Source organism: Miniopterus schreibersii, assembly GCF_964146895.1.
Source record: "Miniopterus schreibersii genome assembly, chromosome: 16".
Lineage (NCBI taxonomy): Eukaryota > Metazoa > Chordata > Mammalia > Chiroptera > Miniopteridae > Miniopterus > Miniopterus schreibersii.
Window position 1 is genome coordinate 43,599,474 of NC_138116.1, and position 18,399 is coordinate 43,617,872.

Sequence of the window (18,399 nt, forward strand, 5' to 3'; positions counted from 1 at the left end):
CTATTGAGATCTTCCCCTGGGACCTCCCCTAAAATCTCCACCCTTAAAACCCTTAGGACGGAGGGTCCAGGAGCCCCAGTGTGCCCTCCCTCCCGGAAGCCCGCCTGAGCTTTTCCCTTCCCCCCCCTCCCCTCCCCCCAGGCGTGTTACCATTACCTTCCTCACTCCCAAGCTCCTAGGGCCCTTTGCCTCTATAACTTGTTTCCTCAGCCCATTTCTTCTAGGAATTGCTTCTTCCACCTGTGATTTTCTAAATAAATGTTCTCATATAGTTTGAGTCTTGGCTCTGAATTCCTTCCTAGCCAGAACTCAAGTACCGAGGTTGCTGAACCCAGGTCCCGTCCGACCCCACGGGCCTAACACCCTGTGTTGTTCCCGCTGCCCACAACAAAAGGACTCTGACTTACTCTAAATTACAGGTTTCTAAGCAGGTCATATCTTGGAACTATATGACGATTTATAGAACTCTAAGGAATAACTGAATTCATGAAAATACTGGCAAATAATCCGGATAAACAAAAAAAATTGGTTATGGGACTAAATGAAATGAGAATAATTATTCTTATGACTCTGTTTTAAATATTGCTGACTTTTAAATCTTTTTGTTTTCCAAATATAAGGGAAACTAAAGTGAGACTTTCTGTATTATTATCAATGACTCATTAACCAGTTTATGGGGACTAATGAATTAGTAACATTCATTTCACAGTGCACCCCCGGGAGGAGAAGACTCCAAAGACCATGACGCACAACCAGGAAAAGACGTTAATTAAAGACTTTCGTTCCAACAGTGTTGAAAGGGACCTTAGCTTATCAGGTGCCTAACGGTGAATGGACATCTGCCCCTGTCTCTGACACTCACCTCCATCTACAGTGGAGATCAAAGACTTTTCACCAGAAATAGACAGATATCCTGAGACACCAATGAGGCCTGTATGCCAACAAATTAATGTTGCTGCTAATATCAATAATAATTATTATACTTGTACTTTAGACTTTTTTCAAATTCTATTTATATAGCCCAACTGTTCATAATTGCTGAAGGTATATAATGTAATTTTTTGTATTATCAAGAATATTCTTTATAGTTTCTCTTTTGAAATTTAGAAAAAAATGCTGTTGCAAAAAGTTAGTAAAAAAGAAATATTAAGAAAGGAATTTTATATATAAAACCCAGAACCCAATTGTGGAAATGTGCTTACCCCCTAGCCCAACAAGGACTACTAACTATATTAATTCAGACAGAAGCTGCAGTGGCTGTAAAAACATGGCCCTTTATACCTGCTGCTGAGCGCAGGAAATTTACTCATGAAACTTCCTGGCCTCTGGAATTTAAATGGTAATTGTAATTTACAGCATTATGTTCTTATAGCCTTGGCCCCAATGAAAAAAACCACATAAGATTACAGTTTCCAATTGCGCAACTAGAGGGAATCAAATTAATAACAGCCCCTAAATGTTTCCAAAGGGAAGTAAATGGGCCGTAGTAACTAGAAACCCACCTCATGGCCAGATTAGGAAAACTGGAAAGGTGTATGTTATGCCCTCAAACTATAAGTAAATGTTATACTATGTGCAAAATATAAAAAAGTGAAACAGGCAACAAAACCTGGATCATAATAGCTTGTAGGTTAGGAATACTCCAGTGTTTTTCTTAATAAAGGCCCCTAAGACCTGACTGCCTCCCATTTACCTGCCTTTCATTTTGGAAAAAGAAAAAAAATTTGGCCCTGACTTCCACCCTTGACTTCCATCCCCAAGGGTCCACAGTCAGCGGGACAAACGCTGACACTGAGGCTTCCTGGGGATGAGCCTTCCTAGCGCCCTGGCGCCCCCTTATCCAACCAAAAGGGGATGCGGCCGAAAGGGGCCACATGCTCCCCGGCGAGCTCTGGGAGGCCTTCGTGGTGGCTGCAAAACTCAGAGACCAAAGAGACCACAAGGATGGGCTGAAATGAAAACTTTTAAACTAAAAGCAGTTTATGGCGGGTCGTCATGCCCTAGGCCGGCATCTTCCCTGACAAAGGTCCATCTTTACCTTGACCGAGCCCGTCGATGGTCTTTTGCATCTACGTTAACATTCCTCTGGAATCTCAGGGTAACTCCCCCTTTTCCAGACGCCTCAGGGCACAACCAATGCACGCGGCAGAGACCCCGAATCCCCTCGTTGCTATTGTTACCATGTTAACTGCTGGCTGTTAGCTCTCCCGCACCGCCCGTGTGCAGGAAGCGCTGTCCATCGTTTCACTTTCCATCCAATCCCAGCGGTTTCCCCGCTTCGCTTTCTCCCGCCTCCCTGGCCTGTCACCCGTGGGTTTCATGTAGCCACTTACGTCTCCTCTTTTGACTGTAACGTGTTAAATCAGGTGCTAACCTGCCGTTCTCCGGAGCATTTTCTCAATCCGTTGAGGTTTTGCTTCCCGGCAGTTGTCAACAGTTTGGCTCAAATAAACTCACAAAAATTCTCGACAGGTTTGAACGTTCCTCACGTTGACACGGGGATAGGAGGAAGTCCCGCGGCCAGTTTTGCAACCACCACAAACAGAAATGACCCTGGTCGATGCTGGCAGAAAGGAATTTGTCCAAAATGACTATTTGTAAAAAGGATTTCGGGGAGGCCTAGAGATTGGGAACGAAGGCGGGAGTCCGGCCGCAGGCTGGCTTAGGAGGGAGCCTTCAGGCCCCGCGGGCCCTGCGGCCCCGGAGGAGCCAGGGTCCGAGATAAAGGTGCAGAGACCCGCGGACAGTGCAGGACGGCCTTGCCGAATGGGCAGCAGCCTCGAGAAAGCCAGGCTGGAAAGTGGGGCCGAGGAGACCTGGACAAGGGCACGCGGGTGGCCTCGGCAGCGATTGCCGCAGGAATGTTGACGGCATGCAGGGCCTGGCCGGTTGCTCAGGGGCCTGGCCCCCTGTCCCCTGAGACGGTCAAACGAAAAAGTGACACCCGCCAACACGACGCTAGTGTCCAGTGTGAATGAATCAAAATTATACCTTTTTTTCAGTCAGATTGGCAAAAATATATTTGTTGGTGCCCCGCAGAATGTTAGTTGTTAGTTTATGCGCTATGAGATGGAAAAATTGAAAACTGCTGACCTAGGAAGCGGGCGGAGTTTTGCACTTCACGCCAGTGGCCACCAGAGGGGTCCCGGGGCAAGGCCGGCGGACAGGAGCCCTGCCCGGGAAGCCGGCGGCCTCTGCCCCGGGGCAAAGCCGGCGGACAGGAGCCCTGCCCGGGAAGCCGGCGGCCTCTGCCCCGAATCCCTGCTGCCGGCACAAGCCCGCGGGCAGCAGGCTGGTTTCCCTGGTGCCCAGCGCGCTGGCGCCCGGGACCAGTGCCGACCTCCGTGGGCCGCCCTCCGCGAGAAGACCCCAGACGCTCCCGGTGCATTTCGCGAGGCCGCCCTGCGAAGGTCCCCGGATGCCAGCCGCCGGGCCCAGCGCCAGGACCCGCAGCCACGGCTCGGCAGGCGTCCTGTGGGCTCGCCTTCCCTGACGCACCGCCCTGGGGCCGCACTCCCGGCGGGTCCGTGCAGGGACCCTTTATGCCCGTCAGCTTTCCAGGAACGCAGGCCAAGGCTGCTCTGGGCACCCCGAGTGCGGGCTGAGGGCCGCTCACTCCTCCAGCAGGACGTGGGGAGAACTTTTCCATTGATAAAAACTTTTACGACCCGTTGGAGACCGAAGGAGGCCTGTGGAGGGCGCTCTCGAAGCCTGTCATCCCCAGAGCCCTGCGGAGAGCTCGCGGGGTTTCCCAGGAGCTCAGTCCCACCCCCAGCACCCTCCGCCCCTCAGAAAGCCGCCGGCGCCTTGCCGGGGGCAATCCTTCCTTTTCCCCCAGTAAATCCCTCTGGCGATGGACTACCTAGTCAGCCGGTTTTAAGGCTGACAACACGTATCTTCCGATGAGAGCAGCCACAGGGGTGAGGGCTGGGCGGGGCCCTCGCCGCGGCCCAGGCTCGGGGGGGGGGGGGGGGGGGTCGCGGGCCGCCGCTGGGCGGGAGCCGCAGGCCGGGGCCTGGGCTGGGCCCCGCGAGGTGGCCCCGCTGGCAGGGCGCCTGGGGCCCGCCGCGAGCCGGAGGAGCCTCCCGCCGGGCTCCGAGACTTGAGGAGAGGAAAAGGCGCCTTTGGGGGCGGGGGGGGGGGCTTCTGGGCAAACCGGGTTTCCAGTTCAGACAGGGGAGAGGGGCCTGCGCTTTCCAGGGCGCCCGGGGGAGGGGTTTGGGCCGGCGGAGTGCGGGAGGGGCTGGCAGGGCTGCGCCGACGGCCAGAGAGGAGATGAGGGCTGAAGGAGGGCAACAGTTCAGGAGGTGGGAATCTTCGTTTTGCCCTAAAGGGCGTGTGTGTGTGTGTGTGGGGGGGGGGGTGCGTGTGCGCGCGCGCGTGTGTGTGCGTGTGTGTGTGTGTGTGTGGGGAAGTGCGTGTGTGTGCGCGCGCGTGTGTGCGTGTGTGTGTGTGTGTGTGTGTGTGGGGAAGTGCGTGTGTGTGTGTGCGTGTGTGTGTGTGTGGGGGGGGAAGTGCGTGTGTGTGCGCGCGCGTGTGTGCGTGTGTGTGTGTGTGTGTGTGTGGGGAAGTGCGTGTGTGTGTGCGTGTGTGTGTGTGTGTGTGGGGAAGTGCGTGTGTGTGCGCGCGCGTGTGTGCGTGTGTGTGTGTGTGTGTGTGGGGAAGTGTGTGTGTGTGTGTGTGCGTGTGTGGGGGGGGGAAGTGCGTGTGCGCGCGCGCGTGTGTGTGCGTGTGTGTGTGTGTGTGTGTGTGTGTGTGTGGGGAAGTGCGTGTGTGTGCGCGCGTGTGTGCGTGTGTGTGTGTGCGTGTGTGAATGGGTAGTTCCCCTCCAGGCTGCAGGAGAGAAAGAGGGAAATGTGTAGCGGAGCAGAGCTGAGAAAGGTAGAAGAGGGAAGGAGGGAGGGAGGGAGGCAGGAGGCAAGGAAAGGGAGAAGCCAGCCCTTGGCGCTGGTTTGTGAGTCCCAGGTTCCAGGCGCCCCGTCCTGGGTTGCATTGCTGTGCTCTGCGCACAGCCCGCCCAGCAGGGAGCAGTGTCCTCTCATCTGGCTTGCGGTGGCTCACCTTGGTTTGTCATTTGCAGTAGAACTCCAACCAACAACGTCCTTCTGAACACTGCGGCTCCCCATGGCCCCAAGGGCCCTGCCCAGCCCACCGGACCTTTTCTGGGCTTCCTGAACAGATCTGGTCAGTGGGTACTTTCCCCCACTTCTCTTGAAATGTCCTCATTGCCCAGATCCCCTTCACTGCCACCCTGTCCTCCCCCAGCCTCCGGCTGCTCTGCCTTTGTCTTCTCCAACCTGATAGCGTCCCTCCCCCAGCTCCCAACTCTGCCCAGAGCCCCTTCGGCTTCCCACCCTTTGCTGGGGCCCAGGGCTCTCTCACGCAGAGCAGGAGCCAGTTACTCTTCTCCAGGTTGCCCTGAATGCTCGGCTGGGGCACGAGTTCCTGCTACTGCTTTGGGAGAGCATGGAGAACTGACTCTGGGTTTATCTCCCAGGGCTTGGCACACAGTCCCTTGCCTGGGTGGGGGTACACTGTGCCCTTCCACTGTTGGGCCTACTTTTCTCTGTGTCCCAAGAACTGACAGAGGGAACCTAGAGGAGCTTGCTTCTCCATGGAAGACCCTCCTCCTCCCTCCCCTTCCTCCCCTTTTATATGTATAAGCACTTTGTGTTCCTAGGAGAAAACTTTAACATACAAAAAAAAAAAAGGAGAACAAAAGTCTGGCAATCCCAGTGATCTATTAACATTTTAGTTCATCTCACCCGGATTATTTCCCCCAAGCAGACAAAATCTTTTACAAAATGGGACCATAGAAAACTTACTAATCAAAATGCAAAAAATCCAAGACAAAGAGAGACTCTTAAAGGCAGCAAGAAAAAAACAATCCGTAACCTACAAAAGAGCTCCCATAAGACTGTCAGCTGACCTCTCATCAGAAACCCTATAGGCCAGAAGAGAATGAATGGCATGAAGGATTCAAGGTAATGCAAAACAAGGATCTGAAACCAAGACTACTCTATCCAGCAAGGCTATCGTTCAAAATAGATGGTGAAATAAAGGGCTTTCCAGACAAAAAAGGCTAAAGGAGTTTATCACCACCAAACCAGCATGGCAGGAAATGTTAAAGGGACTGCTGTAATAATAATAAGAAATATACAGAGAGAGAAACATAGGCATAAAGAAATAAAATGCCAGTAGATAACTACCTATCAATAATAACCTTAAATATAAATGGATTAAATGCTCCCATCAAAGGACATAGGGCAGCTGAATGGATAAGAAAACAAGACCCAGATATATGCTGTGTACGAGAGACCCACCTCAGAACAAAAGACTCTGCAGGGTGAAAAAAACAAACAAAAACAAACAGCAAAAAAACTTCTGGAGGACTTTGAGAGATCGACAGCAATACAGTCCTAGTAGGGGACTTTAACACCCCACTGACTTTACTGGGTAGATCTTCCAGACAAAAAATCAACAAGGAAACAATGACTGTAAATGACACACTAGATCAGATGGATTTAATTGACATTTACAGAACATTTCATCCCAGAGCTGCAGAGTATGCATTCTCCTCAGGTGCACATGGGACATTCTCAAAGACAGACCACATGTTAGGACACAAAACAAGACTCTACAAGTTCGAGAAGATTGAAATCACATCAAGCATCTTCTCGGACATTTAGGCCATGGAATACTATGCAGCTGTAAAAAAGAAGGACCTTTTACTCTATGAGACAGCGTGGAGGGACCTGGAGAGTATTATGCTAAATGAACTAAGCCAGAGAAAGACAAGTGTCACATGATCTCACTCATATGTGGAATCAAATGGACAAAGTAAACCAATGAACAAAACAGAGACATAGAAGCATGGAACAGACTGAGGAATCTCAGAGGGAAGGTGGAGGTGGGTGGGGAGAGATTACATTAAAAACTAATATGCATATATGCATAACCCATGGACACAGACAATAGTGGGGTGAAGGCCTGCAGGGAGGGGTGCAGGGGGAAAGGGATCAAGGGGGGAAAAAGGAGGACATTTGTAGCACTTTCAACAATAAAGATAAGTTAAAAAAAAAAAGAAACCATACTATTTAAAAACTGCTTTTCTAGTGTATCAATATATTAGGAACTTCTGTCCTTTCTGAGGATCTGAAGGTTTGTGCTGAACGGCTGCACCTCCAGGTGTATAACCGATCCTGGCTCCTGACAGCCCTGAGGACTCTGCCATCCTGCACTTATCGTAACCGATGGCACAGTGAGGCTGCTAGTCCCTCAGGAGGTTCTCATTCACTTCTTTGGGTCCCTCTGATAAACTGCGCTGCTGAAGCTGCTCGCCCGCAGCCACCAGAGGTGAGAGTCTTAAATCAAGGTCCGAAAAATTGAGGGTTTACTGTGTTGCCAGGGTCGGACACAGGTGAAAGTGGACACCAACTCTCCAGCCCCCAGCACAGGTACCAGGGCCCGCAGTGCCCCGTTCCTTTGGGCTCTGTGCTTCCTTTGCGGGCTCTGGGCCCGTGCCCCTGGGGAGACCTTTCTCAGGGTGAGGGAGCAAAACTGGCTCCGCCCATCTCCTTCAGCTTCTCTGCCTTGCAAACAGAAAACTGGAAACTGTAGAGTTTGTAAGTTGAAGGGATTGTGAGCCTAAGCGGACTTTCCCCCTCTTCTTCCAACCCTCCCCCAGGAGATGGATTCCTCACCCCTCCAAGCCAACTGAGGGGGGCTCCACGAGAGTTACTGAGAGAGATGGGGGTGTCTGAAAGAAGGGAGTGGCATTTCATTGCCCCTTGGGATGTCTCCTCAAGCAGGAGACTTGCAGAAGAAAGATGACTGGGGCTGGGGCGGGAACCTACACTTCCCGCTTGGCACATTGGGGACGTGAGTTTCCTGGAGCTAACTGCACAAAGGACACTTGTGAGACTAACCACCTCCCTGACACCTGGCAGCTGCTGGTAGGTAAGGGGACCCTACGGGCTGTGCTGGGGAGGGCAGGGGCGGAGGCTGAAGGACAGCAGAAAGACCTCCCCTGCCCTGGGAGCGTGCAGTGGGCACCTGCCCACAGAGGCCCTTCTCCACTCATTTCCCACCAGTCCCAACGTGCCAGGGGAAGGGGCACCCGGGAGACATGGGGAGCGGAGGGACATGAGACCCTGTCCCCTTCCTTGGGGCCAGACTGGAACCAAAGTGTTAAACTCGTCTGGACTGAGCTTTTGATACAGGAAATTGAGCAGGAAGTGATGGGCACTGCTTGGGATGTTTGAAGGGAGGGACAATGAAGGTTTGATGAGGCACAGCTGGAAGCAGTAATTAAAAACAAATTTAAAAAGCCATTTTGTATTCATACTTTACTTGGTCCAAATACTGGCCTAGAATTAAAAGTACAAAACTCTCCAAGGGGAGAGGAAATACCACAGGCTACAGACGGGGGTGGGGGCACCAGAGTAAGGCCAACCTAATGCCACAACCAGGGCTGAGGGTGGGGACAGGGAGTGAACGCATCCCGGAGCTCCTCTCCCGGCCCAGGAGAGGGCGACGCCGCTCCCCCAGAATCCCACGGCCCCCCAGGAACCAGCCTCTGAGCCTGGGGGGTGGCAGGAAGGCCCGGGACGGGAGCTCTCAGGCTGACAAGGGGAAAGGGAGGGAAAGGACCGCCTGGGAGGAAGGACAAGGGGGACGGTGACATAAAGGAACAGGAAGAATAACACCGCGTATCCCATTCATTATGCTAAACAAGAGAGACTGTGAGCCGGTGAATTAAACAGCCACCCGCTGCAGGTTGTTGACAAGACCGGCACGCAAAGCGCACGCGGGAGAGGCTGGGACAGTTAGGGCGGTGGCCGATGCAGACAGAGCAGGGCCCGACTGGCGGCGGGCACCCCACAGGAGGCCACTTTAAGTTAAAACATGCGACCTGAGCCCAGCCGCGTGGCTCGTGGTCCCCTACACCAGCTTGATGCCGGGCCAGGGCACATGCCCAGGTTGTGGGTTCAATCCCCTGCCGGGGCGCACACAGGAGGCAATAGGTCAGTTTCTCTCGCCCTAAAATTAGTTTTTAAATAAGTGGCATGAAGAAAAGCAGTAATTATAAAGAAGATCAGTCATAAGCCTGTACATGCGAACGTAGCAAAATGCTGGTTAAACCCACAAGGCAAAAGCACTAGCATTGTAAGGAGAGGGCTCAAGACACGCTTCTCAGAATTAGACCACGTGAGCGCAAAGAGGGATATGGGGGGATAAGCAATAAATCTGATTTAGTAGATGGACAGTCTTAACTCCATGAACAAAATCCATATATATTTTCTTTCCTCAATTGTTAAGTTTTCTCTTAAAAAAATTTTTTTATTGACTTCATTGGGGGTGACACTGAAACATAAATCTCTTATATTCACATGTCCCTGGAAAGGCTACAAAAATTAATTATATATTTGACCACAAAGAAAACCTGCACCAATACAGAAAAGTAGAGAAAAGTGTGTATTTGTATCATAATCTGATGAAATTGGTAATAAAGGTGTGACTAATATAATATTAACTACTTGGACTTAGGAAACACACTCGTAGAAAATACTTAGATTAAAGAGGACATCAAGAGGGAGATAAAATTATATTGAGAGAGCAATGAAATCAGAGTGCTTCATTCCCAAAACTCTGGGACATAGCAAAACTGAATTCAGTGGGAAATTAAATGTCTTCAGTATTAAAACAGAAAGACAAACATAAGAAGATCGACACACTCAGTTTAAGTACCTAAGGAGAGTAGGAAAAGGAATCCATAAAGAGAACAGAAATGAGTGAACTGGAGACCAACCTCCGTTCACCTTCACAGGCTGTTAGAAAGCACTGTGAATGGGTCTTTGCAAACACCAGTGAACAGAAAAGCCCGAGCTCATCATGACTTGCACTTTCCTTGGCACAGGAAAAATGAGACAGCAGAAATAGACAAGACTAGGAATGAGAAAGGAGCCGCAACTTCAGACTCAGGAGAGATTAAGAGCATTTTAAGGAAACTATATTCAGCACTAGGGCAACAAGTTTGAAAACCTGAAAGAAATGGGTGAGGCAGAAGCGTCTTGGGAAGCGTAATGCTGAAGTCAGGCACCTTGGCTGAACCCTGGCTGCGTGGATCACTAGCTGGTTGACCTTAGGCCAAGCACTTAGCCTCTCTGTGCTTCCTTTTCCTTATCTATCACATGGAGAGAAGAGTGGATTCTTCCTAGGGGGGTTGTGAGGATTAACTGAGTTAATACGGGAAAGTGCACACAGTAGAGACTACGTAAGTATTGTGGTTACTGTTGTCAGTGTTTTTATGAAATGGTGTTGGCACAACAGGCTGTCCATCAAAAAGAAAGTAAACATGTTCCCTCTTACTTCATGTGTAAAATAATTTCTTTACATACTCAGCGTGAATAATTAAACAATAAAAATCTTACAAGAACATCTTGGGAATTAAATGAACAGCCTAGGGCCAGAGAGGACGCCTCACCCAAACTAAAACAGAAAAGTCCTGTTGGCCTTATAGATACTTTGTGTAGCAAGAGACACCATAAGTGAAGTCCAAGGAAAACACAGACCAGAACAGAAGCGGTGAGTCAGCGACTGGGCCTTCCCAGACAGGAGTGCAAAACGCAAATCGACGATTGTGAAACGTGTTCCAGCTCTGGAGTCTGGAGATAGAGACCCGAGAACCCCTCCCCACCAGCCTGGAGATACAGATCCCAGACCCCCAGAGACTGTGCCAAAGGAACCGGAACCGCCGTGGGCTCTGACAGCCCTGCTCGTCTCCAACAGGGCCAAGCTATCTGGCAACACCTATGAAACTGAAAATGCAAATATTCCCAGGACCCTATTACATAGAAATAAAGTCTCCTGGAAGTTCAAGGAAGTTTATGGAGCAGTGGTCGAAAAGTGGAAGCAAAGAGATGTTCCATAAATGGGGAACATTACGGCCACATGCATATAAACAGTATTAATATTAATATTCAACAGCCAGGAGAATGGACAGAATTAATTCACCAGTTGCCTCTGCCTTGGAGGGACTGTGCACACACACCACTGAGTAGGCCCAGAAGGTGCAGAGACATGTGTTTGATAAGACCCTACTTTTATTTTATTTTATTATTTTATTTTATTTTATTATTTTATTTTTATTTTATTTTATTATTTTATTGATTTTAGAGAGAGAGGAACAGGGAGAAAGAGCGAGCGAGAGACATGGGCCTGCTGCTCCGCATGCTGACGCATCACTGCATGACTCCTGCATGTGCCCGGACAGGACGGAACCGCAACCTTGACAGCTCAGGAGATGCTCTCACCAGCTGAGCTTCTGGGCCAGGCCGGTAAGACCCCATTTTTAAAAACAGTGACAACCCCCAGTGTGTCATGTTCATTTTAACTTTGTCAGCTATTATACGAGCATTGAGAAAAACACAGGGAAAAGATGCCAGCACCACGAGGGGTGCGGGTGCGGGTGCGGGTGCGGGTGCTGAGCGAGCGGCGAGCCGAGCGCGAAGGGCAGACGGGTCCACTTGACGCACGTCTGGGGACCGACGCGGAGGTAAAACGGCTCCGTGCCGTTTGGGGGTAAACCGCACGCTCGTGCGTGACGGGGTGTGCCCGCATGTTTGCCCCGGGCGGGGCGGGGCTGCGGCGGGGCCCTGGCAGCCGCCCGCGGCCGGCGCCCAGCTCACCGTGACTTGCACTTTGCTGCGCCCGCCCCGCCCCGCCGGCCGCCCTCCGACCTGACTCGGGCGCCGGCTTCCTGGGCGTTTCCTGGGAGCCGCGCGGGGGCTGGGCGAGCGGAGCGGGCCCCCCGCGGTCTGCCTCCCACCCACTCCGGCGGCAGGCCCGCAGCTTCTCCCGCGGCGACCGCCCGGCCGAGGCGAGGACCCGGGAGCACTCCCTGCGCCCCGCGGAGCGGCGGCCCGGGGGCGGGGGCGGGGCCTGCTCGCGGCGTCCCGCTGGCCGCGAAGAGGGGGCGACGGACGGATAAACCGCAGCAGCCCCGGCGTCCCCGGCGGCTCCCCGGTGGGCGTTAGGGTCGCTGGCCAGGCCCGGCAGGTAGCGGTTGGTTAGAGCCGTCCGGGCGCACCAGGGTTGCGGGCTCCACCCCGCGCCCGGCACGCGCCGGAGGCAGTGCCTGTGGAACAGGCGGTCAGCAGAACGACAGGCCGAAGTGTCCCTCCCCCCCCCCAATTCCTCTCTCTCTCAAATTAATAAATAAAAATTTAAAAAAAGTTGTTTGTCAAGACGCCCTCGGTCAGAAGTGATGCGCAGGCGGGTGCAGCCAAGCTCAGCCCGCCCCACCCGAGCCCTCCTCGCCCCACCCGAGCCCTCGCCCCTCCGCCCTCGCCGGCCGAGCGGGCAGGGAGCCCGGGCCAGCGCGCCCCGCCGGGGGCCTCGTCCCGCAGCGTGCAGGTGAAGGGCCCTCCCCACGGGAGGTGCTACGGCGGGACCTCAGTGGGGGTGACCTCTGTGGGTGCAAGGAGGCGGGCGTCACCAGGCGGGGAAGCCCGACTGCCAGGGAGCCGTCGCAGGCACTGCGGGCGGCAAGGAAGGAGAGAGAGTGCAGCCCCCGAGGCTCTGCACCATGGGGGCCAGAGGCAGAGACCTATTAACAATGTTAAATTAGAAAAGCAAGCGTGTGTGGCGAAGGCGCCCACGTGGGTAAATTGTGTAAGTGGCTGATTTAACTCCTTCGTGGGATTCCTGGGGAGGGAGCCTCACCTGGCCGAGTTCTCTAATACATGCGGCCTCATTAAGATCCTGCGGGTTGCTGGAGACTGTGGCACCCCTGTTTTTACTGAGGGGGGATCAGGCCCAGAGGGTGTCTTCCCAGGTCACACAGCAAAAGAGCCGTGACGCTGTAACTCACTTCACCCTACATGCTGCCTCAAATGAGGTTTGAACATAAACTTTTAACTTTGGACTTGTTTGAGATTTACCGAAAAGTTGCAAAGACGGTACAGAAAGCTGCAGAGGTAATTGTGACGGGTGAATCATAGTAATGCACAGCCACCAAACCGGTGTTGGTGCGTCCTTAGTACCCAAGGCACATGCTTGGTTTGCGTTTCTTTAGTGTTTACCCAGTGTCCCTTTTCTGTGCACGATCCTCTCCGGGAGACCACCTGTCACGTCTCCTTAGGCTCCTCTTGGCCCAGACTTTCCTCGGTTTTGATGACCTCAGTAGTTTGAGTACTAGTCAGGTGCTTTGGAGAATATCTGCTCATTTGGGGTTCTCTGCTGTTTTTCTCAGGATTAGATTTGGACGGTGAGTTTGGAGGATTAACTCCACATAGGTGAAGTCCCATTTTCATCACATCCTATCCAGGGAACATGCTGTCACCATGACTTGTCACTGAGGATGTGGACCTTGACCTCCTGGTGAGCTTGTGTTCATCAGGTTTCTCCACCCTGGTCACTCCCCGGGCCTGTCCACTGTCCTCTTTGGAAGGAAATCCCAGCCCTCCTCCTGCACTCAGGGCGAAGGGGGTTATAGTCCACCTTCCTCAGGGAGCACTATCTACAGAAATTACTTTCAATTCTTCCGTAAGGGAGATTCCAGAAGGATCTCCAATTCATTTTCCTATTTGCTTAGCGTGAAGATACTGAATATAACATAAGTACAGGGTGTCCCTCAAAAAATGTACACACACTTTTACCCATTATGAATTTCAGTGGGTTAAATCTGGAAAGAAACATCAACTGAGCTATCAGCTGTTAAAGTGTGTACACATCTTCGGGACACTCTGTATTTTATTTTATTTATTTTTTATTTTTTATTTTTTTAAATATCTTTATTGATTTCAGAGAGAGGAAGAGAGAGAGACAAAAACATCAATGATGAGAGAGTCATTGATTGAGCCCACAACCCAGGCATGTGCCCTCACCGGGAATCGAACCCTGATCGCCTGGATCCTCGGTCGATGCTCAACCTCTGAGCCACGCCCGGCCGGGAGACACCCTGTATTTTAATAACTTTATTGATATATAATTTAACGACATGTTATTCACCCCTCTAAGTGCACACTTTAAAGCTTTTTAGTTTTGTATACAACCATCACTACAATCTAATCATGACCATTTTTGACCCCCCTAAAATAAACCCGTTAGCAGTCCATCCCCACTGCCCCGCCTCAATCCCCTTCTCAACTTTCTGTCAATATGTTTGACTTTCCTGGATGTTTCATATGAATGGAATCAGATAGCTTGAAGTCTTGTGTGACTAGACTTTTTTCACTCTGCATAATGTTTACAAGACATATCCATGTTGTAGTGTGTATCAGAACTTCATTCCTTTTTTTAAAAAAATTTAACGTTGACGGCATTACGGATGTCCTCCATTTTCCTCTCCTTTACCCTCTCCACCCAGCCCCTGCCCCCCCCACCCCCAGCTTTCACCACACTATTGCCTGTGTCCACGGACTATGCATGCATGTATACAAGTTCTTTGGTTAATCTCTCCCTGCCCCTCCCTCCCCTCTCCCTGTCTGAGATTCATCAGTTGGTTTCATGAATCCATGCCTCTGGATCTGTTTTGTTCGTCAGTTTATTTTGTAGACTCCACATATAAGTGAGATCATGTGATATTTGTTTTTCTCTAACTGATTATTTCGCTTAGCATAATACTCTCCAGGCCCCTCCATGGGTAAATGCTTCCACTTTTTTGTAGCCCCATAGTATCCATGGTGTGAATGTCCCTCAGCTTTTTTATCCACTCATCTCCTGATGGGCACTTGGGCTGTTTCCAGATCTTAGCTGTTCTAAATTGCGCTGCTATGAACAGGGGTGCAAATATTCTTTCTGGTTAGTGTTTCAGGATTCTTAGGATATATTCCTAGAAGTGGGATCACTGGGTCAAACGACATTTCCATTTTTAATTTTAATTTTTTGAGGAAGCTCCATACTCTTCCACAGTGGCCGCACCCGTCTGCATTCCCACCAGCACGGTACCAGGTTCCCCTTTCCCCACATCCTCGCCAGCACTTGTTGTTTGTTGATTTGTTGATGGAGCCATTCTGACAGGTGTGAAGTGGTATCTCATTGTAGTTTTAATTTGCATCTCTGATGATTGGTGACTTTGAGCATTTTCTCATATGCCTATTGGCCATGTGTCTGGCCTCTGCGGAGAAGTATCTATTCAGGTCCTTTGACCATTTTTTAATTGAATTGTTTGTCTTACTGGTATTGAGTTGTATGAGTTCTTTGTATTTTTTGGAAATTAACCCCTTATCAGATGTATCATTGATGAATATGTTCTCTCATATAGTGGGTTCCCTTTTCATTTTGATGGTGGTTTCTTTTGCTGTGCAGAAGCTTTTTAATTTTATATAGTCCCATTGGTTTATTTTTTCCTTTCTCTTGCCCTAGAAGATGTATTGGTGAAAATACTGCTACATGAGATGTCTGAGATTTTACTTCCTATGTTTTCTCCTAGGATTTATACCGTTTTGCAATTTACATTTAAGTCTTTTATCCATTTTGAGTTTATTCTTGTGTATGGTGTAAGTTGGTGATCTAGTTTCATTTTTTTTTTTTTTTGCATGTGCCTGTCCAATTTTCCCTACATTATCTATTAAAGTGACTGTCTTTACTCCATTGTATGCTCTTGCCTCCTTTGTCAAATATTAATTGACCAGATGGCGTGGGTCAATTTCTGGGGTTTCTGCTCTGTTCCATTGGTCTATATGCCTGTTCTTGTGCCAGTACCAGGCTGTTTTGATTACAGTGGCTTTGAGGTATAGTTTGATATCTGGTATTGTGATCCCTCCAACTTTGTTCTTCTTTCTCAAGATTGCTGAGGCTATTTGAGGTCTTTTTTGGTTCCATGTAAATTTTTGGAATATTTGTTCTAGATCTGTGAAATATGCCATTGGTATTTTAGTAGGGATCATATTGAATCTGTAGATTGCTTTGAGTAGAATGGATATTTTAATTATGTTAATTCTTCCAATCCATGAACATGGTATATTCTTCCACTTGTTTGTATCTTCCTTTATTTCTTCTTTCAGTGTCCTATAGTTTTCTGAGTACAAGTCTTTTACCGCCTTGGTTAAGTTTATTCCCAGGTATCTTATTTTTCGTTGTTGTTGCAATGATAAATGGGATGTTTTTTAGTTTCTCTTTCTGAGAGTTCACTATGGGTGTATAAAAACACCACCGATTTCTGGATATTAATTTTGTGTCCTGCTACCTTGCCAAATTTATTTAATAAATCTAGAAGTTTTTTTGGTGGAGTCTTTAGAATTTTCTATGTACAATATCATGTCATCTATGAATAATGACAGTTTTACTTCCTACTTTTCAATTTGGATGCCTTTTATTTTTTCTTCTTGTCTGATTGCTGTGGCTAGGATTTCCAGTACTATGTTGAATAAGAGTGGTGAAAGCAGATATCCCTGTGTGGTTCCTAGTTTTTGCCCATTGAGTATGATGTTGGCTGTAGGTTTGTCATATATGGCCTTTATTATGTTGCGGTATGAACCCTCTGTTCCCACTTTGCTGAGAGTTTTTATCAGAAATGAGTGCTGGATTTTGTTGAATGCTTTTTCTGCATCTATTGATATGATCATGTGATTTTTATCCTTCATTTTGTTATCATGATGTATCACGTTTATTGATTTGTGAATATTCAACAAACCTTGCATCCCTGGAATAAATTCCACTGGGTCATGGTGTATGACCTTTTTAATGTATTGCTTGACCCGGTTTGCTGATATTTTGCTGAGGATTTTATCATCTGTGTTCATCAGGGATACTGGCCTGTAATTTTCTTTCTTCATTGTGTCTTTATCTGGTTTTGGAATTAGGATAATGCTGATCTTGTAAAAAGAGCTTGGAAGTCTGTCTTCCTGTTGAGTTTTTCAGAATAGTTTGAGGAAGATAGTTGTTAGTTCTTCTTAGACTGTTTGGTAAAACTCACCTGTGAAGCCCTCCAGTTTTGGAATTTTTGTTTGCTGGGAGTTTTTTTATTACTGCTTCAAGTTCATTTGTTATTATTGGCTTATTCAGGTTTTCTGATTCTTCTTGATTCAGCTTTGGAAGATTGTATGTTTCTAGGAATTTGTCCATTTCACCCAGGCTGTTCAATTTGTTGGTATATAGTTGTTCATAGTATTTTCTTACAGTCCTTTGTATTTTTTTGATGTCAGTTGTTACTTCTCTTCTTTCATTTCTTATTTTATTTATTTGTGTCTTCTCTCTTTGTTCCTTGATGAGTCTGGCTAAAGGTTCATCGATCTTGTTTATCTTTTCAAAGAACCAGCTCTTGGTTTCATTGATCTTTTGTATAAGTTTTTTTAGTCTTTATATCATTTATTTCCACTCTGATCTTTATTATTTCCTTCCTTCTACTTACTCTAGGCTTTTCTTGTTGTTCTCTTTCTAATTCTTTTAGTTTAGGGTAAGATAGTTCACTAAAAATGTTTCTTGCTTTTTGAGGTAGGCATGTAGTGCTATGAACTTCCCTCTTAGGACTGCTTTCGCTGTATCTCATAGATTTTGGGTTGCTGTGTGTTCATTTTCATTTGTTTCCAGGAAGTTTTTTTATTTCTTTCTTGACCTTATTGGTAATCCATTTATTGTTTAATAACTTGCTATCTAGCCTTCATGTGTTTGAATGTTTTTGAGTGTTTTTACTGTAGTTGATTTCTAATTTCATGCCACTGTGATCTGAGATGTTTGATGTGATTTCAATCTTCTTGAACTTGTAGAGTCTTGTTTAGTGTCCTAACATATGGTCTATCTTTGAGAATGACCCATGTGCACTTGAGAGGAATGTATATTTTGCAGCTTTGGGGTGAAATGTTCTGTAAATGTCAATTAAATCCATCTGATCTAGTGTGCCATTTAGTCACTGTTTTGGTGTTCACTTTTTGTCTAGTTGATCTGTCCAGTGAAGTCAGTGGGGTGTTAAAGTCCGTGATTATGACTGTATCGCTGTTGATCTCTCCCTTAAAGTCCTTAAGCTATTATTGATAAGTCCTTACTTATTGCCATTTTAATTCTTTATACCTATAATTCTCTCTCTATTTCCTCTTATTATTACAGCAGTCCCTTGAACATTTCCTGCAATGCTGGTTTGGTGGTGATAAACTCCTTTAGCCTCTTTTTGTCTGGAAAGCTCTTTATTTCACCATCTATTTTGAATGATAGCCTTGCTGGATAGAGAATCTCAGTTTCAGGTCCTTGTTTTGCATTACCTTGAATATTACATGCCATTTCCTTATGGTCTGTAGAGTTTCTGATGAGCAGTCAGCTGACAGCCTTATGAGAGCTTTTTTGTAGGCAACGGATTGCTTTTCTTTTGCTGCCTTTAAGATTCTCTCTTTGTCTTGAATTTTTGGCATTTTAATTATGATGAGTTTGGGCATGGGCCTCTTTGGGTTCTTCTTGCTTGGG

The 18,399-nt window shown here is 48.4% G+C and overlaps 1 protein-coding gene across 1 annotated transcript in view; it reads left to right on the forward strand.

Moving 5' to 3' along the window:
* The first annotated feature begins 11,279 nt into the window (after positions 1-11,279).
* The window catches only part of ALDH3A1 (aldehyde dehydrogenase 3 family member A1), a 33,087-nt gene continuing 25,967 nt past the window's right edge, over positions 11,280-18,399 (forward strand). Inside the window, exon 1 of the mRNA XM_081162362.1 lies at positions 11,280-11,339. Coding sequence (XP_081018488.1) covers positions 11,306-11,339 — 34 coding nt within the window. The 5' untranslated portion in view covers positions 11,280-11,305. The remainder of the gene's footprint in view (positions 11,340-18,399) is intronic.